The 23,150-nt window shown below is 34.5% G+C and overlaps 2 protein-coding genes across 2 annotated transcripts in view; both read right to left on the bottom strand.

The window, feature by feature from the left end:
- Positions 1-5,108: 5,108 nt before the first annotated feature.
- On the bottom strand, positions 5,109-9,741 carry LOC100371425 (uncharacterized). Its single transcript, XM_002737394.3, has 3 exons — positions 9,377-9,741; positions 5,845-6,032; positions 5,109-5,405 (listed from the first exon to the last, which is right to left on the bottom strand). The coding sequence occupies exons 1-3, from the start codon at positions 9,595-9,597 to the stop codon at positions 5,299-5,301; spliced, it is 516 nt and encodes a 171-aa protein (XP_002737440.3). The 5' UTR covers positions 9,598-9,741; the 3' UTR covers positions 5,109-5,298.
- A 2,889-nt stretch (positions 9,742-12,630) lies between these two features.
- The window catches only part of LOC100373327 (protein mono-ADP-ribosyltransferase PARP4-like), a 209,758-nt gene continuing 199,238 nt past the window's right edge, over positions 12,631-23,150 (bottom strand). Inside the window, exons 64-66 of the mRNA XM_085505344.1 lie at positions 14,766-14,810; positions 14,416-14,509; positions 12,631-14,022 (exon numbers count right to left, since the gene is read on the bottom strand). Of these exons, the coding sequence (XP_085361470.1) occupies positions 13,751-14,022; positions 14,416-14,509; positions 14,766-14,810 (411 nt within the window). The 3' untranslated portion in view covers positions 12,631-13,750. The remainder of the gene's footprint in view (positions 14,023-14,415; positions 14,510-14,765; positions 14,811-23,150) is intronic.

Here is a 23,150-nt window from a genome sequence, read left to right on the forward strand (position 1 = left end):
AAGATGTTTCCAATGATTCATCTCAATAGCCTGACAGGTATAATTTAAATACTTGTTCCAATCATGGTCACTCAACATTTCGGCCATCATGAATCAGATCAAGAAACAAATGGACGTGTATGTGTATCCCAAAATGTAATATACTAGTATATGTGAATTATGTATGTAACCAGGCATGATTGAAATAGAAAAGGACAAGCAAATTGTTGTGACTGTGATACAATAAACCCAGAATATGAAGTGATGACAAATTGACAAACAGCATTGCAGTACTTTTTTATGCATACTTTTCTTTCAATTGCACAGAAATGATACCATTACTAATGACAGTATAGTAATTTTTGCTGAAGAGACATTTTGGCTGTTTTGTATGAACTGTATTTGAATGTAAAATATAAGAAAAAGGATATCTTCACTGGATTTTATTTTCATTTACTCATCCTTTCAGGGAAAATGAATTCCAGGCAAAAACAAAAATTATTTTACAATATTAACAAATGTAAAAGTTTTAAAAGCACTAGAAATTTATGACAAAGAGCAGATACAATTTAGGGGTTCTCAAACTTGTTCCCATGGAAACACTGACTTTGCGCCTTCTCTGTACCATTTACACCTTATATTGTTCGGCCATTTTGAAGTGATAAATAAACAAAATACATACAATTGAAGTTCGACATTCAAAAACGAGTTTGGGTATCCCATGTTTGTTCTTCAGAATTTTAAACAGTTAATGAAAAAATCAAAGAAAGCTTAGAAAGAACTCCCGTGTGCTGAGAGTATTGAAGACACATTAAAAATTAATTCAAAATTACTTGTACATGAGATATTGATAGAAAAGCTGAAAACTAATTATGTACATCAGGTAACTAATATGAACAGAACAGAACAAAAAAATTATGAATTATTATGTTAATTAGAGAATTAATATGAACAAATTTTAACCCAAAATTAATCAGGCCTGTCTATTGTTCTAGAGCATTTATGTACCAAATTTTATTCAAATGTGATGATCAGTAATTGAGATATCAGTGTTAATTAATTATGTTAATTAGGAGATTAATAAGCATAAATATTTATCAAAAACTAATTGGGTTTTTGCATAGTTCTCTTTAAAAGTTTCATTAAAATCCAATTTGTGGTTCTTTATATATCAGTGGAACATTATGCAAATTAGGTAATTAATATCCAATTAAAACTAATTAGGTCTCTGCATAATCCTAGAAGCAAGTATCATTGAAATATGATGATTACTACTTGATATATCAAAAGCTGAAAATTAATTAATTATGCAAATTAGCTAATTAATATATACTGATATTAGCCTAAAACTATCAGGTCTGTGCAGTGTCCTATGATGTCTATGTACCAAATTTCATTGAAATGTGATGATTACTACTTGAAATATCAGAAGCTGAAAATTAATTAATTATGCAAATGAGGTAATTAATATGTACTCGTATTACCTTAAAAACTATCAGGTCTGTGCAGTGTCCTATGACATCTATGTACCAAGTGTCATTGAAATGTGATGATTACTACTTGAAACATCAAAAGCTGAAAATTAATAAATTATGCAAATTAGGTAATTAATATGTACTGATATTAGCCTAAAACTATCAGATCTGAGCAGTGTCCTATGATGTCTATGTACCAAATTTCATTGAAATGTGATGATTACTACTTGAAATATCAGAAGCTGAAAATTAATTAATTATGCAAATTAGGTAATTAATATGTACTCGTATTACCTTAAAAACTATCAGGTCTGTGCAGTGTCCTATGACATCTATGTACCAAGTGTCATTGAAATGTGATGATTACTACTTGAAATATCAAAAGCTGAAAATTAATTAATTATGCAAATTAGGTAATTAATATGTACTGATATTAACCTAAAACTATCAGGTCTGTGCAGTGTCCTATGACATCTATGTACCAAATTTCATTGAAATGTGATGATTACTACTTGAAATATCAAAAGCTGAAAATTAATTAATTATGCAAATTCGATAATTAATATGTACTCATATTACCCTAAAAACTATCAGGTTTGTGCAGTGTCCTATGACATCTATGTGCCAAGTGTCATTGAAATGTGATGATTACTACTTGAAATATCAAAAGCTGAAAATTAATTAATTATGCAAATTAGCTAATTAATATATACTGATATTAGCCTAAAACTATCAGGTCTGTGCAGTGTCCTATGATGTCTATGTACCAAATTTCATTGAAATGTGATGATTACTACTTGAAATATCAGAAGCTGAAAATTAATTAATTATGCAAATGAGGTAATTAATATGTACTCGTATTACCTTAAAAACTATCAGGTCTGTGCAGTGTCCTATGACATCTATGTACCAAGTGTCATTGAAATGTGATGATTACTACTTGAAACATCAAAAGCTGAAAATTAATAAATTATGCAAATTAGGTAATTAATATGTACTGATATTAGCCTAAAACTATCAGATCTGAGCAGTGTCCTATGATGTCTATGTACCAAATTTCATTGAAATGTGATGATTACTACTTGAAATATCAGAAGCTGAAAATTAATTAATTATGCAAATTAGGTAATTAATATGTACTCGTATTACCTTAAAAACTATCAGGTCTGTGCAGTGTCCTATGACATCTATGTACCAAGTGTCATTGAAATGTGATGATTACTACTTGAAATATCAAAAGCTGAAAATTAATTAATTATGCAAATTAGGTAATTAATATGTACTGATATTAACCTAAAACTATCAGGTCTGTGCAGTGTCCTATGACATCTATGTACCAAGTTTCATTGAAATGTGATGATTACTACTTGAAATATCAAAAGCTGAAAATTAATTAATTATGCAAATTCGATAATTAATATGTACTCATATTACCCTAAAAACTATCAGGTTTGTGCAGTGTCCTATGACATCTATGTACCAAGTGTCATTGAAATGTGATGATTACTACTTGAAATATCAAAAGCTGAAAATTAATTAATTATGCAAATTAGCTAATTAATATACTGATATTAGCCTAAAACTATCAGGTCTGTGCAGTGTCCTATGATGTCTATGTACCAAATTTCATTGAAATGTGATGATTACTACTTGAAATATCAGAAGCTGAAAATTAATTAATTATGCAAATTAGGTAATTAATATGTACTCGTATTACCTTAAAAACTATCAGGTCTGTGCAGTGTCCTATGACATCTATGTACCAAGTGTCATTGAAATGTGATGATTACTACTTGAAATGTCAAAAGCTGAAAATTAATTAATTATGTAAATTAGGTAATTAATATGTACTGATATTAGCCTAAAACTGTCAGGTCTGTGCAGTGTCCTATGACATCTATGTACCAAGTGTCATTGAAATGTGATGATTACTACTTGAAATATCAAAAGCTGAAAATTAATTAATTATGCTAATTAGGTAATTAATATCTACTGATATTACCCAAAAAAACTATCAGGTCTGTGCAGTGTCCTATGACATCTATGTACCAAATTTCATTGAAATGTGATGATTACTACTTGAAATATCAAAAGCTGAAATATAATTAATTATGCTAATTAGGTAATTAATATGTACTCGTATTACCCTAAAAACTATCAGGTCTGTGCAGTGTCCTATGACATCTATGTACCAAGTGTCATTGAAATGTGATGATTAGTACTTGAAATATCAAAAGCTGAATATTAATTAATTATTCAAATTAGATAATTAATATGTACTCATATTACCCTCAAAACTATCAGGTCTGTGCAGTGTCCTATGACATCTATGTACCAAGTTTCATTGAAATGTGACAATTACTACTTGAAATATCAAAAGCTGAAAATTAATTAATTATGCTAATTAGGTAATTAATATCTACTGATATTACCCTAAAAACTTTCAGGTTTGTGCAGTGTCCTATGACATCTATGTACCAAGTTTTATTGAAATGTGCTGATTAGTACTTGAGATATCAGTGGAAAAGCCGAAAATTGATTAATCATTATGCAAATTAGGTAATTAATATTGCACAGATTTTTACCCAAAACTAATCAAATCTGCGCATTAGTTTGGAGCATCTGTGTGCCAAGTTTCATCAAAATCCAATGAGTGGTTCTTTAGATATCAGTGGAACAGTCATGAAACAGCCAAAAATCAGCTAATTATCATGCAAATTAGGTAATTAATATACATGGATTTTTACCAAAACCTAATCAAATCTGCGCATTGGCCCAGAGCATCTATGCACCAAGTTTCATCAAAAACTGATGTATGGTTCTTGAGATATCAGTGGAACAGACGGACACACATACACACACACACACATACACACATACACACATACAGACACACTAACTGCAAAGACTCCCTTTTTGTGCTTCGCACACGGGAGTCAAAAATCAGAAAAGTTTCATCACTTTGTGTTAGCCACATTCATTTTAAGCTGCTATAACTTTTCTTCATCATAGTGAAACACTCAAAATTCTCAGTAATACATTTTAGAATACATTTCAACATTCACCATTTACTTTTAGGATTCGCATGTTTCTTTCACACACTCAAAAATAAAACTATTGGATGATGTAATTGATCATCATTGCATTTTTATTTTGTTCGCAAAAATAGAAATTATATTTACAACTAAGTTTATTTACAAGACTGTAAGATTACATAATTTCAACATGGAATTAAAAATTAGTAGTTATGTATTTGTATATTGGTTATTAAAGCATCAATAGATGTAACTATCAATCTTTTTCACTGATTTTTTATTTTTCATAAAACATTTATTGTTAGTGTTATCGCCAAAATGTGATCACTGAAAGCATAGCATATACGCCAAAAAGGAAAATGTTCAAAATCTCAGCTATTGTAAAGTATTTAGAGTGATATATTGCACAAAATGAGGATAAAACTAAACCAAATGTAATGAATAAATTAAAGTAACACAAAGGGAGGAATACAAAAATAAAGATCTAGATAGAGCCATTTTGAATGATGCATTGTGGGTGAAATAATTGTGCAACAATTACATTATTGCCATAACAATTGTTTGTATTTAATGTTCAGCAATAACTATTAGTAAATATAAGAAAAGGATTAAACTTAAATTTTTGTTCTTGATTGTGAGTGACTACAATGTGTCTGTCATTTTAAAATATCACCTGGTAACATCTTATCCTTGTATCGGCTATCCACAGAAGATTTCAGGAGGTGACCAATGGTGTTAACCAATAAGAAGTGAAATAGTGCTAGTAAAATATATAGACCTCCAAATTACAAAAACTTAATAACAGAATTTCAGTTTCCTCTGACTAAGATGACTTTTTGGTAGCTGATGAAAATTCCTTTGTTTGCACGACATTTGAAGTATCTCTCTTCATTGAAAACACCATCATGCTTTCCATCTGAAAATAAAATTATGAAATCCAATTAATTTTGTATATACTAATAATATTTATATTTAAATCACATATTCATTTAAGTATTGATTTATTTGTTTGTCAGTCTATTTATTCATAAAAAAATATATTATACCAGTCAGTGAGCATGTGTGCTGTAGTGGTGCGTATGGGATTGTTTAGTAACATAATTATACTACTACCAAGTACATCATATTAGAAATTATGCTGTCACTTGATGTATCTCAAATGATAAAATGCTAGTTCCAGGGCCCACTATATTTTACTTTGAATGTATTCAGCAATCCAATTATGACATCATAAAAACATGCATATAGCATCATTTTTCTAAAGCTCTCATGGACCAGAAACAGAGCCACTGTTTTGTTTTTTTACATTGGATAAAATAAAGAGCTATCAAACAGAAATTTTTGTTTACACCTACTTTCGTGTTGCATTTCCACTCCAAGGAATATTCCTGATCTTCCCGGTAGATATCCCTTGAATTTCACCAATCCATTACTTATCCTACCACCTGGCCTGGAGAATTTTACCAAACTTCCCACACTGACGTCAGAAGGTGAATTAGGAACGAAGGGTGGACCAGGAGAATTCACTGAGGAGTGTTCAGTCCTGAAGAATAAATTATAATGCCAATCAATCTGGATATACCACTACATGAATTTTCAAATAGAAAGTTGAGAAATCATCGTAAATTCAGCATATTAAATCAAACCCATGTATACACCTATAAATATTTAATTATCTTTAGATGTGCAAACCTCAAGATGATAATTAGATTGGTGAAGTTAGTACAAGACTTCCCTTCTAAAATGTGTAATATATTATATTATATTATATTATATTATATTATATTATATTATATTATATTATATTATATTATATTATATTATATTATATTATATTATATTATACTTAAAACTGTTTTAATCAAGAAAATTAATTCCAGCAGATTTTACAATTCTGAATTTAAAATCTGACTGTTTTCAAGTTGATTTACATGTGATCAAATCCAATTATATGAATCGGTAATTAGTCATAAAATGTTGACAAAACATATAACATTTGGCTTTACAGTCATGTAGGCACAAATTTAAACAACATGAAAGTTGAGAAATCATCGTAAATTCAGCATATTAAATCAAACCCATGTATACATCTATAAATATTTAATTATCTTTAGATGTGCAAACCAACAACATCAATTCACAACAAAGCATCTCACTGAACAACATGAATAACCAACAACATCAATTCACAACAAAGCATCTCACTGAACATGAATAACCAACAACATCAATTCACAACAAAGCATCTCACTGAACAACATGAATAACCAACAACATCAATTCACAACAAAGCGTCTCACTGAACAACATGAATAACCAACAACATTAATTCACAACAAAGCATCTCACTGAACAACATGAATAACCAACAACATCAATTCACAACAAAGCATCTCACTGAACAACATGAATAACCAACAACATCAATTCACAACAAAGCATCTCACTGAACAACATGAATAACCAACAACATCAATTCACAACAAAGCATCTCACTGAACAACATGAATAACCAACAACATCAATTCACAACAAAGCATCTCACTGAACAACATGAATAACCAACAACATCAATTCACAACAAAGCATCTCACTGAACAACATGAATAACCAACAACATCAATTCACAACAAAGCATCTCACTGAACAACATGAATAACCAACAACATCAATTCACAACAAAGCATCTCACTGAACAACATGAATAACCAACAACATCAATTCACAACAAAGCATCTCACTGAACAACATGAATAACCAACAACATCAATTCACAACAAAGCATCTCACTGAACAACATGAATAACCAACAACATCAATTCACAACAAAGCCTCTCATTGAACGACATGAATAACCAACAACATTAATTCACAACAAAGCATCTCACTGAACAACATGAATAACCAACAACATCAATTCACAACAAAGCATCTCACTGAACAACATGAATAACCAACAACATCAATTCACAACAAAGCATCTCACTGAACAACATGAATAACCAACAACATCACAACAAAGCATCTCACTGAACAACATGAATAACCATTAACATCAATTCACAACAAAGCATCTCACTGAACAACATGAATAACCAACAACATCAATTCACAACAAAGCATCTCACTGAACAACATGAATAACCAACAACATCAATTCACAACAAAGCATCTCACTGAACAACATGAATAACCAACAACATCAATTCACAACAAAGCATCTCACTGAACAACATGAATAACCAACAACATCAATTCACAACAAAGCATCTCACTGAACAACATGAATAACCAACAACATCAATTCACAACAAAGCATCTCACTGAACAACATGAATAACCAACAACATCAATTCACAACAAAGCATCTCACTGAACAACATGAATAACCAACAACATCAATTCACAACAAAGCATCTCACTGAACAACATGAATAACCAACAACATCATATCACAACAAAGCATCTCACTGAACATGAATAACCAACAACATCAATTCACAACAAAGCATCTCACTGAACAACATGAATAACCAACAACATCAATTCACAACAAAGCATCTCACTGAACAACATGAATAACCAACAACATCAATTCACAACAAAGCATCTCACTGAACAACATGAATAACCAACAACATCAATTCACAACAAAGCATCTCACTGAACAACATGAATAACCAACAACATCAATTCACAACAAAGCATCTCACTGAACAACATGAATAACCAACAACATCCATTCACAACAAAGCATCTCACTGAACAACATGAATAACCAACAACATCATATCACAACAAAGCATCTCACTGAACAACATGAATAACCAACAACATCAATTCACAACAAAGCATCTCACTGAACAACATGAATAACCAACAACATCAATTCACAACAAAGCATCTCACTGAACAACATGAATAACCAACAACATCAATTCACAACAAAGCATCTCACTGAACAACATGAATAACCAACAACATCAATTCACAACAAAGCATCTCACTGAACAACATGAATAACCAACAACATCAATTCACAACAAAGCGTCTCACTGAACAACATGAATAACCAACAACATCAATTCACAACGAAGCATCTCACTGAACAACATGAATAACCAACAACATCAATTCACAACAAAGCATCTCACTGAACAACATCCCAATTTAATTCATGAACTGTTTTTACTGTTAAACTCATACAATTTGTAATTGAATTTATGATAAAGTTGAAATTGTTGACTCTAGTGTGTCCAGTTTCTAGGGTGGGACAACTTATAAAGATGAAAACAAGTATGGAGAAGATTCCTGGTTATTTTGTGTCAAAGCCCTGCATCTACCTTAGCAAAGTCAGTGTATTCATCCATCACCCTTAGGGGTCACTGACATTTCAGTTTGGTAGAGGTGTGCGACCGGAAGTAAAAGCTTAGACCCGGCCATCATAGACTTATATTTTCACCTCAAAACTAAACCTCATTATAGACCAAATAGTGATTTTGTATAGATCCCATCAGAGACCAAATTGTCACTAAATTTATTCAGTTATAGGTTGAATCATCTACTCATCACCTGACTCATCAATAAAAGTATTAAAACTCAAGTAAATACATGGAAATTAAAAAAACAGACCCCATCCCTGGCCCCATTTTAGACAGACAAACCTGATATTTATTAATTTTATAAATTTGTTTTCCCCATGGAAATCCTTGAATATTCACATCGCGTAAGGTGCCTGGCAAAAATTTTAATTTCTCTTAGCCAAGTGTTGCTCACTAAGAACACAGACCTGTCATATAATATGTGGTCTTTAAATATAGGGGATACGAGTAGTACAATACAAAATCGCCATGGTACGACAAAAGCACAGAAACAAACGCTGTTTACCCTATTACGCTGTAGGTTTCTCCAAACTCTGTGGACAACGTCAATTCCTTGCGAGTTCCCAATAAATGTTTATTGTGTTGCGTGACGAGTGGCCGCGGTGTGACCGTACGAAATCCAACAGGTTGTTGTACCACCCTGGTTTCCAACGACAATGTTGACATCGACGACGAGCATGGCCGACGAAGACCTGTGACGATCAGGTCCATCTCTTGGTAGGACATCTTGATGCAATTGTGATTCAGAAATAAAGGAAAAAAATATTTAAAAAAAAACTGTCAAATAAAAGAAAATCCCCGCTCTCTTATCCGATTTTTGTTGTGCAAAAGCATTCCCTCCGCAGCCTTCAAATCGCCATTATGATTAAAATGATTCTGAAGTACGCCCTCGACGCCAATTCTACGAAAACAAACGTCAGTTTACGCCGTTCAATTTTAAACACTATTATTAGAAAACAAATATTTCTATGGTTGCGAGTGGATTTGAATATGATTCAGAAATGGTATACGTTTTACGGCTATTGCATGTATTTTATTTGGAAATTATTAAACTTAGTTTTGATACAGTGAAAATTTAAGCTATATCAACAAGGGCCATCCATCCACCCATCCATTCATTCATCCATGTAATGCATCCCATCAAGATATCGTTGTCTTACTATAACGAAAATTATTTGCTTACTTAATCTGATAACTTGGTATATTATTCATTATTCTAATTGATTTTTTTGATTTTTGTGAAGCTGTTGAAATGTTTATAAAAAAAACATGTCCAATGGTCCAGTATTCTACAATAAAGGCGACAGCAATGAACAAGTGTATTAGTTGTAGATCTATTGTCAAACAACATAACAGATGAGATCACAGTACATAAATCAGGTCAAAGTGTGTGAAATGAGTTTGTTATTCTGTCAAACCACAAAATTGTTCATCAAGTATGCCTAATAGCAAATTTAGATCATAACTGTTTAAATCTATTTCCAAAATAGCAAAAAATATTTTAGACTTCTAAATTATAAATTCCAGTAAATCTAATTCTGAATATTATCTGGAGCCAGAGACAATATATACACACAAAGGGGGTCTTGTTAAAATTAATTTGAGAAATATTGTCGGCCATTAGTCTGGATATTTAAAGAACAGGGGTCTTGTTTTCAATATTTTGGTTAGTTATATTGCCACTTTATATATCATGATATAAATGTCAATTAGAATGCCCTGCATACACATGAACATATATTAATTAATTATTTTATTAAAATTCATATGAAGAAATAATTATTATTGATTTGGCATGTATAGTAGTCACAGGTCAACGAAATAGTTAGTTTTGAGTTAAACATGCATATTAATTACCTAATTTGCATGATAATTAGTCAATATTGGGCTTTTCCACCAATATCTCCCATACTAATCATCGCATTTCATCAAAACATGGTGCATAGGGGCCTAGAAAAAGTGCACAGATCTTGTTGGGGGGTGAGATATAAGCACAATCATTAACCTGTATTTCAGCTTTCTCATCGATATCTCAAAAACCATCTATTGTATTTCAGATTTATCATCGATATCTCAAAAACCATCTATTGTATTTCAGATTTATCATCGATATCTCAAAAACCATCTATTGTATTTCAGATTTATCATCGATATCTCAAAAGCCATCTATTGTATTTCAGCTTTCTCATCGATATCTCAAAAACCATCTATTGTATTTCAGCTTTCTCATCGATATCTCAAAAGCCATCTATTGTATTTCAGCTTTCTCATCGATATCTCAAAAACCATCTATTGTATTTCAGCTTTTTTATCGATATCTCAAAAGCCATCTATTGTATTTCAGCTTTCTCATCGATCTCAAAAACAATCTATTGTATTTCAGTTTTCTCATCAATATCTCAAAAACCATCTATTGTATTTCAGCTTTCTCATCGATATCTCAAAAACCATCTATTGTATTTCAGCTTTCTCATCGATATCTCAAAAACCATCTATTGTATTTCAGCTTTCTCATCGATATCTCAAAAGCCATCTATTGTATTTCAGCTTTCTCATCGATATCTCAAAAACCATCTATTGTATTTCAGGTTTCTCATCGATATCTCAAAAGCCATCTATTGTATTTCAGCTTTCTCATCGATATCTCAAAAACCATCTATTGTATTTCAGCTTTCTCATCGATATCTCAAAAACCATCTATTGTATTTCAGCTTTCTCATCGATATCTCAAAAACCATCTATTGTATTTCAGGTTTCTCATCGATATCTCAAAAACCATCTATTGTATTTCAGGTTTCTCATCGATATCTCAAAAACCATCTATTGTATTTCAGCTTTCTCATCGATATCTCAAAAACCATCTATTGTATTTCAGCTTTCTCATCGATATCTCAAAAACCATCTATTGTATTTCAGTTTTCTCATCGATATCTCAAAAACCATCTATTGTATTTCAGCTTTCTCATCGATATCTCAAAAGCCATCTATTGTATTTCAGATTTATCATCGATAGCTCAAAAGCCATCTATTGTATATTTCAGCTTTCTCATCGTTATCTTAAAAACCATCTATTGTATTTCAGCTTTCTCATCAATAGCTCAAAAGCCATCCATTGTATTTCAGCTTTCTCATCGATATCTCAAAAACCATCCATTGTATTTCAGCTTTCTCATCAATATCTCAAAAGCCATCTATTGTATTTCAGCTTTCTCATCGATATCTCAAAAGCTATCCATTGTATTTCAGCTTTCTCATCGATATCTCAAAAGCCATCCATTGTATTTCACTGACACAGTGTGTACATACACACACACTCATACACACAGGCAGGTGTAACAGTAGTTGTGATGCCACACATTGGATTAACTTTTAATATAGTTGTGATATGAACTTGATTAAAACGAGTTCCTATATAGGGTTGCGATTTAGAACGTAGAATTGCATTTTAATTAAGTTTAATTAAACAAAACTTGAATATCCCGTTACTGAACATAGAAATGTTTGCGAAGCTTAGGATTACTATAATATTAATATGAATATAAACTGAACCATACCGAAACTAAACCTAAGCTACGGAAACTTGACTTAAATTTGATTAAATATTAATATAAATTATCAGTATAGTCAGGGTTGTAACAATGTAGGTCCTGTCATCACAAGTCGGTGTAAAGTTAAATTGAAGTCATCACAACGTTGTTACCACACACGCACACACTCACATACACACACATATCAAATATATCCAGAGTTAACAACAAATTATTCTAATTTTGTCCTGATTACCTTTAATATAAACTGAATACAATATGTAAATGTTTGGAGTATATGCAAATATTTTAACACAAACAAAACTTAATCTTGATTGGAATATAGAGAACAGTAACCACAATTTGATGTTTTATAACAATTGTCCACTCAGCAATTATTTTAAAAAATAATTATAAAAAAGTCAAACCATCTCCTCTGATTGAAATAATTGAGCATTTAAAAGTATGTATAATTTATTATGTAAATGAATACAAAAGTACATTGACCCCTTACAGATGTAAGTACATCAACAACAAACAACAACAAAATTAAATCAACCACTTACAAGACAAAAGAAATTAAATCAACCACTTACAAGACAAAAGAAATTAAATCAACCACTTACAAGACAAAAGAAATTAAATCAACCACTTACAAGACAAAAGAAATTAAATCAACCACTTACAAGACAAAAGAAATTAAATCAACCACTTACAAGACAAAAGAAATTAAATCAACCACTTACAAGACAAAAGAAATTAAATCAACCACTTACAAGACAAAAGAAATTAAATCAACCACTTACAAGACAAAAGAACGGTAACATTTCACAAACAATTCAAATACTTAATCATGCCACGCAAATGTTAATCAGAATATTATTATTTAAAATGAGATAAATGAATTAGATACATCAACATTCTTGATTAAAAAACTTAAAAAAACTCAGATACTAACAATTTCTGGAAAATGGGTTGTTAAAAACTCTTCCAGAACAGGTTTATAAAAACAGAATTATTTTATAGAAAAAAAAGTACATTGATTTTTAATTAAATTAACAAGAGAAAAGAGAAGTGCTTTTAGAATCTTGTACCAAACATATAGATGCATTTACTATTCTAATTGTAGCTACAATTTGCTATGATATAATAATTGATTGTGTTAAGACTTGGACACACAACATTCAAAAGAAAATTCAAATGACTGCAATTGGTAATTTGTTGTTCACTGCATATCCACTAACATAATGTAATGATTCAAATTACAACTTTGAATTCAAGACATGTCCAAAGTAAAGACACTAGAAACACAAAAGACCAGAGAACTAAAATTCCAGTTTTGTAAACAAATATTACACCATTATGACAGCACATTTCAACATCTTCTGGGCAACATTCACCCAACTGGATCCCAATTCTAAATGGGAATAGACAGAAGGGTATTTTTTCTCTATGAGTTTACTAGCATGAAGTATGTTCTTTACACGCAAACTCAAACTTGCTGGCATCTTCTTAGATGGTTCAAAGCTGTTGATGTCAAACCAATCAGGGAAGATGTTCTTCACACAAACAAGTGTTATTATAACAAAGACAACTTTGGTGATGTTTTCTTTGGCAGCAGAACCTATAAAACAATGTATTGTTTCAGAGATGATGCATATAATTAGTCAAATTAATTGCTTATTAATTACTGCCAATTACATACACTATTCAGATATGATTAGCTATTGTATAACACACATTCTAGCCTTCCCCAATAATATTTTTTCAATGCAACCCTTGGTTGCTTAGCAATGTAATGCATTATGGGTAACATAATTTTACAATATAAGTTCATTCCTTTCCTGGCTGAAGGAGTTCTTTCTAAGTTTATATTATCACTAGCCAATATACTACCACAAGTTTGATATAGTTAGATATTCTAACAGATTAAATTGGTTAATTCTGTATGTATTGGAAAAACTAGCATTGAAAACTTTGTAACCTTTAAAAAAAAACACAAATAAATTCAAGATACCTAAAGAATTGAGTCCAGCTTCTTTTAATATTTCTAACACTTTATCACTCTTAATACCCAATAGATTATCCAAAGCCTTAGGATCAAAGTCAATCTAAAATAAAAAAAAAAAGATTAAAATGAAAATAGAAATAGCATAACATAAAGATAGTTATAATTCATCTCCACCACTTCTGATTGGCTGCATGTTTTTTTCAAAAGTTAAATAACAAATTTGGAACAATGAACAGGTGTGTGGAAGAATATCTTTCAACAAGTTTGCAAAACTTTCTGATTTGGATGATACTGCTACCAATACCAATCAGTTCAGATAGATTTCATCAACTCGATTTTCCCAACACAATGCTTACTTTTTTTGTTAATGCAAATAGCTTTTCCAATGTTTCCTCAATTTCCTGGAATGAACAAAAATAAAATATAATACAAACTTGTGATGACTCAGATTTGTTATTTCTACATAAAAAATAATCAATGGCATGATGTCCTTGGAAGATCATGTTTTTTATAACAGTAAAAAAAGGCTATATTTTACTATATTTTAGATTACTAATTAAATGTTGCCAGATATTTTGAAATTATTCACAAATTATTAGTATTAACTACGTCCTTGTGTATCGTACAGCAAAGACATCAAGAACAATACCATAGCATATGATGTTATTTTGTACATAAAGTTATCATTATACACGAATGAATGTACCAATTGAATTTGAACGAGACCTATCCATACACAAACTAGATCCGACTCTGGAATGGCAGGAATGCTTGATTTTGATGAATTTTTAGCATAAAAATGGCTGCCATTCAGCATCATAAAACAAATGGATGTGCATGCATATGTCTCCCAAGATGTATGTGTGAAGTTTGAAATACAACTGGTCCAGGCATATCAAAGACAGAGATGGGCATAAATGGTCAATATATAAATCCATATGTCCGAACTGTGTTCAAAAGAGACTAATAAACAACATGGTATAATTGAATTTGAACGAGACCTATCCATACACAAACTAGATCCGACTCTGGAATGGCAGGAATGCTTGATTTTGATGAATTTTTAGCATAAAAATGGCTGCCATTCAGCATCATAAAACAAATGGATGTGCATGCATATGTCTCCCAAGATGTAAGTGTGAAGTTTGAAATACAACTGGTCCAGGCATATCAAAGACACAGATGGGCATAAATGGTCAATATATAAATCCATATGTCTGAACTGTGTTCAAAAGAGACTAATAAACAACATGCTATATATAGCCATCAGAGTATGCTGTATATCCATCAGAGTATGCTATATAGCAATCAGAGTATGCTGCATAGCCATCAGAGTATGCTGTATAGCCATCAGTGTATGCTGTATAGCCATCAGGGTACGCTGTATAGCCATCAGAGTATTCTGTATAGCCATCAGAGTATGCTGTATAGCCATCAGTGTATGCTGTATAGCCATCAGGGTACGCTGTATAGCCATCAGGGTATGCTGTATAGCCATCAGAGTATGCTATATAGCCATCAGAGTATGCTGTATAGCCATCAGAGTATGCTGTATAGCCATCAGTGTATGCTGTATAGCCATCAGGGTACGCTGTATAGCCATCAGGGTATGCTGTATAGCCATCAGAGTATGCTGTATAGCCATCAGTGTATGCTGTATAGCCATCAGGGTACGCTGTATAGCCATCAGAGTATGCTATATAGCCATCAGAGTATGCTGCATAGCCATCAGAGTATGCTGTATAGCCATCAGTGTATGCTGTATAGCCATCAGGGTACGCTGTATAGCCATCAGGGTATGCTGTATAGCCATCAGAGTATGCTGTATAGCCATCAGAGTATGCTGTATAGCCATCAGTGTATGCTGTATAGCCATCAGAGTATGCTGTATAGCCATCAGAGTATTCTGTATAGCCATCAGAGTATTCTGTATAGCCATCAGTGTATGCTATATAGCCATCAGGGTATGCTGTATAGCCATCAGGGTATGCTATATAGCCATCAGAGTATTCTGTATAGCCATCAGAGTATGCTGTATAGCCATCAGTGTATGCTGTATAGCCATCAGGGTACGCTGTATAGCCATCAGGGTATGCTGTATAGCCATCAGAGTATGCTGTATAGCCATCAGAGTATGCTGTATAGCCATCAGTGTATGCTATATAGCCATCAGGGTATGCTGTATAGCCATCAGGGTATGCTATATAGCCATCAGAGTATGCTGTATAGCCATCAGTGTATGCTGTATAGCCATCAGGGTACGCTGTATAGCCATCAGGGTATGCTGTATAGCCATCAGAGTATGCTGTATAGCCATCAGGGTACGCTGTATAGCCATCAGAGTATTCTGTATAGCCATCAGAGTATGCTATATAGCCATCAGAGTATGCTGTATAGCCATCAGGGTACGCTGTATAGCCATCAGGGTATGCTGTATAGCCATCAGAGTATGCTGTATAGCCATCAGGGTATGCTATATAGCCATCAGAGTATGCTATATAGCCATCAGAGTATGCTGCATAGCCATCAGGGTACGCTGTATAGCCATCAGTGTATGCTGTATAGCCATCAGGGTACGCTGTATAGCCATCAGGGTATGCTGTATAGCCATCAGAGTATTCTGTATAGCCATCAGAGTATGCTGTATAGCCATCAGGGTATGCTATATAGCCATCAGAGTATGCTATATAGCCATCAGAGTATGCTGCATAGCCATCAGGGTACGCTGTATAGCCATCAGGGTACGCTGTATAGCCATCAGAGTATGCTGCATAGCCATCAGAGTATGCTGTATAGCCATCAGTGTATGCTGTATAGCCATCAGAGTATGCTGTATAGCCATCAGGGTATGCTATATAGCCATCAGAGTATGCTATATAGCCATCAGAGTATGCTGCATAGCCATCAGGGTATGCTGTATAGCCATCAGGGTACGCTGTATAGCCATCAGGGTATGCTGTATAGCCATCAGAGTATGCTATATAGCCATCAGAGTATGCTGTATAGCCATCAGAGTATTCTGTATAGCCATCAGAGTGTGTTGTATAGCCATCAGAGTATGCTGTATAGCCATCAGGGTACGCTGTATAGCCATCAGAGTATTCTGTATAGCCATCAGAGTATGCTGTATAGCCATCAGGGTATGCTATATAGCCATCAGAGTATGCTATATAGCCATCAGAGTATGCTGCATAGCCATCAGGGTACGCTGTATAGCCATCAGGGTACGCTGTATAGCCATCAGAGTATGCTGCATAGCCATCAGAGTATGCTGTATAGCCATCAGTGTATGCTGTATAGCCATCAGGGTACGCTGTATAGCCATCAGAGTATTCTGTATAGCCATCAGAGTATGCTGTATAGCCATCAGAGTATGCTATATAGCCATCAGAGTATGCTGCATAGCCATCAGGGTACGCTGTATAGCCATCAGGGTACGCTGTATAGCCATCAGGGTACGCTGTATAGCCATCAGAGTATGCTGTATAGCCATCAGAGTATGCTATATAGCCATCAGAGTATGCTGTATAGCCATCAGAGTATGCTATATAGCCATCAGAGTATGCTGCATAGCCATCAGGGTACGCTGTATAGCCATCAGGGTACGCTGTATAGCCATCAGAGTGTGCTGTATAGCCATCAGAGTATGCTGTATAGCAATCAGAGTATGCTGTATAGCCATCAGAGTATGCTGTATAGCCATCAGAGTATGCTGTATAGCCATCAGAGTATGCTGTATAGCCATCAGAGTATGCTATATAGCCATCAGAGTATGCTGTATAGCCATCAGAGTATGCTATATAGCCATCAGAGTATGCTGTATAGCCATCAGAGTATGCTGTATAGCCATCAGAGTATGCTGTATAGCCATCAGAGTATGCTGTATAGCCATCAGAGTATGCTGTATAGCCATCAGAGTATGCTGTATAGCCATCAGAGTATGCTGTATAGCCATCAGAGTATGCTATATAGCCATCAGAGTATGCTGTATAGCCATCAGAGTATGCTGTATAGCCATCAGGGTACGCTGTATAGCCATCAGGGTACGCTGTATAGCCATCAGAGTATGCTGTATAGCCATCAGAGTATGCTATATAGCCATCAGAGTATGCTGCATAGCCATCAGGGTACGCTGTATAGCCATCAGTGTATGCTATATAGCCATCAGGGTACGCTGTATAGCCATCAGAGTATGCTGTATAGCCATCAGGGTACGCTGTATAGCCATCAGAGTATGCTGTATAGCCATCAGAGTATGCTGTATAGCCATCAGAGTATGCTGTATAGCCATCAGAGTATGCTATATAGCCATCAGAGTATGCTATATAGCCATCAGGGTACGCTGTATAGCCATCAGAGTATGCTGTATAGCCATCAGGGTACGCTGTATAGCCATCAGAGTATGCTATATAGCCATCAGGGTACGCTGTATAGCCATCAGAGTATGCTGTATAGCCATCAGAGTATGCTATATAGCCATCAGTGTATGCTGTATATCCATCAGAGTATGCTATATAGCCATCAGAGTATGCTGCATAGCCATCAGGGTACGCTGTATAGCCATCAGAGTATGCTATATAGCCATCAGGGTATGCTATATAGCCATCAGAGTATGCTGTATAGCCATCAGAGTATGCTGTATAGCCATCAGAGTATGCTGCATAGCCATCAGGGTACGCTGTATAGCCATCAGAGTATGCTATATAGCCATCAGTGTGCTGCATAGCCATCAGAGTATGCTATATAGCCATCAGAGTATGCTGTATAGCCATCAGAGTATGCTGTATAGCCATCAGAGTATTCTGTATAGCCATCAGGGTACGCTGTATAGCCATCAGAGAATGCTATATAGCCATCAGGGTACGCTGTATAGCCATCAGAGTATGCTATATAGCCATCAGAGTATGCTGTATAGCCATCAGAGTATGCTGTATAGCCATCAGAGTATTCTGTATAGCCATCAGGGTATGCTGTATAGCCATCAGAGTATTCTGTATAGCCATCAGGGTACGCTGTATAGCCATCAGAGTATGCTGTATAGCCATCAGGGTACGCTGTATAGCCATCAGAGTATGCTATATAGCCATCAGAGTATGCTGTGTAGCCATCAGAGTATGCTGCATAGCCATCAGGGTACGCTGTATAGCCATCAGAGTATGCTGTATAGCCATCAGGGTACGCTGTATATCCATCAGAGTATGCTATATAGCCATCAGAGTATGCTATATAGCCATCAGAGTATGCTATATAGCCATCAGAGTACGCTATATAGCCATCAGAGTATGCTGTGAAGCCATCAGAGTATGCTATATAGCGATCAGAGTATGCTGTATAGCCATCAGAGTATGCTATATAGCAATCAGAGTATGCTGCATAGCCATCAGGGTATGCTGTATAGCCATCAGAGTATGCTATATAGCCATCAGAGTATGCTATATAGCCATCAGAGTGTGCTGTGAAGCCATCAGAGTATGCTGTATAGCCATCAGAGTATGCTGTATAGCCATCAGAGTATGCTGTATAGCCATCAGAGTATGCTGTATAGCCATCAGAGTATGCTGTATAGCCATCAGAGTATGCTATATAGCCATCAGAGTATGCTGTATAGCCATCAGAGTATGCTGCATAGCCATCAGGGTATGCTGTATAGCCATCAGAGTATGCTATATAGCCATCAGAGTATGCTATATAGCCATCAGAGTGTGCTGTGAAGCCATCAGAGTATGCTATATAGCGATCAGAGTATGCTGTATAGCCATCAGAGTATGCTATATAGCAATCAGAGTATGCTGCATAGCCATCAGGGTATGCTGTATAGCCATCAGAGTATGCTATATAGCCATCAGGGTATGCTGTATAGCCATCAGAGTATGCTGTATAGCCATCAGAGTATGCTGTATAGCCATCAGAGTATGCTATATAGCCATCAGAGTATTCTGTATAGCCATCAGGGTACGCTGTATAGCCATCAGAGTATGCTATATAGCCATCAGAGTATGCTATATAGCCATCAGAGTACGCTATATAGCAATCAATATACCTTTCTGTTCGTTATCAATCAGTGAAAATTAACAATATTACATCTACATATAAACCAATAAAGTGTGGTGTTCCACAAGGATCGATTCTTGGCCCACTTTTATTCCTAATTTACATAAATGATATCAATAACTCAACTAATGCTTTTGACTTTCGCCTATTTGCAGACGATACTAACCTCTTTCAGTATATTAAAAGTAACACAATCAAACTTGCACATACTAACAACGATTTTCAAAGAGTCTGTGAATGGTGCAGTGCCAACAAACTTACAGTCAATGTAGAAAAAACCAAATGCATGACTATTAAAACGCCTCATAAACACCTGGGCATTGAGGGCAGCTTGGATATAAATGGGTTTGAGATAGAGGGCGTTTGTTCAATCAATTATCTTGGCGTGTCCATTGACCAGCACCTCAACTGGAAACCTCACATTGAAAAAGTAAAAAAAATAATTGCCCCCAAAGTTGGTATTATCTCCCAGATCAGACATTATGTGCCCAAATCAGTTTTACTTTTGTTATACAATTCCCTGATTCTCCCGCATATTAGTTATTGTTTAGAAGTATGGGGAAACGCCTATCATACACTATTAGAGCCTATCCTTCTTTTGCAAAAGAAAGTTGTACGGCTTATCTCATTTGCTGTTTACAATGCACATACTGCCCCTCTATTTAAAAAACTGGGCATACTTGATATTCACAGGTTGTGTAAATTTAAGATATGTCTGTTCATTTATGATCTGAAAAGCAACCGCTATGCCCATACTATCAATGACTATCTCTCCCCTCTACCTCATTTATATCCAACACGACTTGCGTCAGGTAATAACTACTATGTCCCCAGGATGAATCGTTCACTTTCCCAACATACTTTAAAATATACAGCCGTAAAACATTGGAATTCTCTACCTGAGCCAATCAAACAAATTACTAATAGAATAACTTTCAAAAGTTCCCTAAAACAACATATACTGAACACCGTACTTTAATATTTAAATACTAGCTTTATCATATGTATGATACAAATATTATTTGCAGCTAAACTTTATTTGTACTTGCCCACGATTGTTCCACTAATAATATGATGTGCAGAGTAGCGCATTAACAGCTCCATTTTTTTTTTCTTTCTCATTTTTTTTTTATTATTATTATTTTACTTATTTATTTCTGGAGATTTTGTTTTTTGTTTGTATGTGTGTATATATATATATATATATATATATATAGCCTGCATAGAAATGTATATTGGTTAGGATTGGGCCAGACTAGATTAGTTCGGATGAACTACCTCTGTGGTCCACACCAAGAAATTATTATTATTATTATTATAAGATTACTACAATTGTTATTATTATTGGTGAAATAAAAAAAGATAGAGATGTTGAGTATGCTATATAGCCATAAGTGTGCTGTATAGCCATCAGAGTATGCTGTATAGCCATCAGAGTGTGCTGTATAGCCATCAGAGTGTGCTGTATAGCCATCAAGAGTGTGCTGCATAGCCAACAGAGTATGCTATATAGCCATCAGGGTATGCTATATAGCCATCAGAGTGTGCTGTATAGCCATCAAGAGTGTGCTGTATAGCCATCAAGAGTGTGCTGTATAGCCATCAAGAGTATGCTGTGAAGCCATCAGAGTATGCTGTGAAGCCATCAGAGTATGCTGTATAGCCATCAGAGTATGCTGTATAGCCATCAGAGTATGCTATATAGCCATCAGAGTATGCTATATAGCCATCAGAGTATGCTATATAGCCATCAGAGTATGCTGTATAGCCATCAGAGTGTGTTGTATAGCCATCAGAGTATGCTATATAGCCAACAGAGTATGCTATATAGCCATCAGAGTATGCTGTATAGCCATCAGAGTATGCTGTATAGCCATCAGAGTATGCTGTATAGCCATCAGAGTGTGTTGTATAGCCATCAGAGTATGCTATATAGCCAACAGAGTATGCTATATAGCCATCAGAGTATGCTGTATAGCCATCAGAGTATGCTATATAGCCATCAGAGTATGCTGTATAGCCATCAGAGTGTGCTGTATAGCCATCAGAGTATGCTGTATAGCCATCAGTGTATGCTGTATAGCCATCAGAGTATGCTGCATAGCCATCAGAGTATGCTGTATAGCCATCAGAGTATGCTATATAGCCATCAGAGTATGCTGTATAGCCATCAGGGTATGCTGTATAGCCATCAGAGTATGCTGTATAGCCATCAGAGTATGCTATATAGCCATCAGAGTATGCTATATAGCCATCAGAGTATGCTGTATAGCCATCAGAGTATGCTGTATAGCCATCAGAGTGTGTTGTATAGCCATCAGAGTATGCTATATAGCCAACAGAGTATGCTATATAGCCATCAGAGTATGCTGTATAGCCATCAGAGTATGCTATATAGCCATCAGAGTATGCTGTATAGCCATCAGAGTGTGCTGTATAGCCATCAGGGTATGCTGTATAGCCATCAGAGTATGCTGTATAGCCATCAGAGTATGCTATATAGCCATCAGAGTATGCTGTATAGCAATCAGAGTATGCTGTATAGCCATCAGTGTATGCTGTATAGCCGTCAGAGTATGCTGTATAGCCATCAGAGTATGCTATATAGCAATCAGAGTATGCTGTATAGCAATCAGAGTATGCTGTATAGCCATCAGTGTATGCTGTATAGCCGTCAGAGTATGCTGTAT

This window comes from Saccoglossus kowalevskii, chromosome 11, assembly GCF_978046115.1.
Source record: "Saccoglossus kowalevskii chromosome 11, keSacKowa6.1, whole genome shotgun sequence".
NCBI classification, from domain to species: Eukaryota; Metazoa; Hemichordata; class Enteropneusta; family Harrimaniidae; genus Saccoglossus; species Saccoglossus kowalevskii.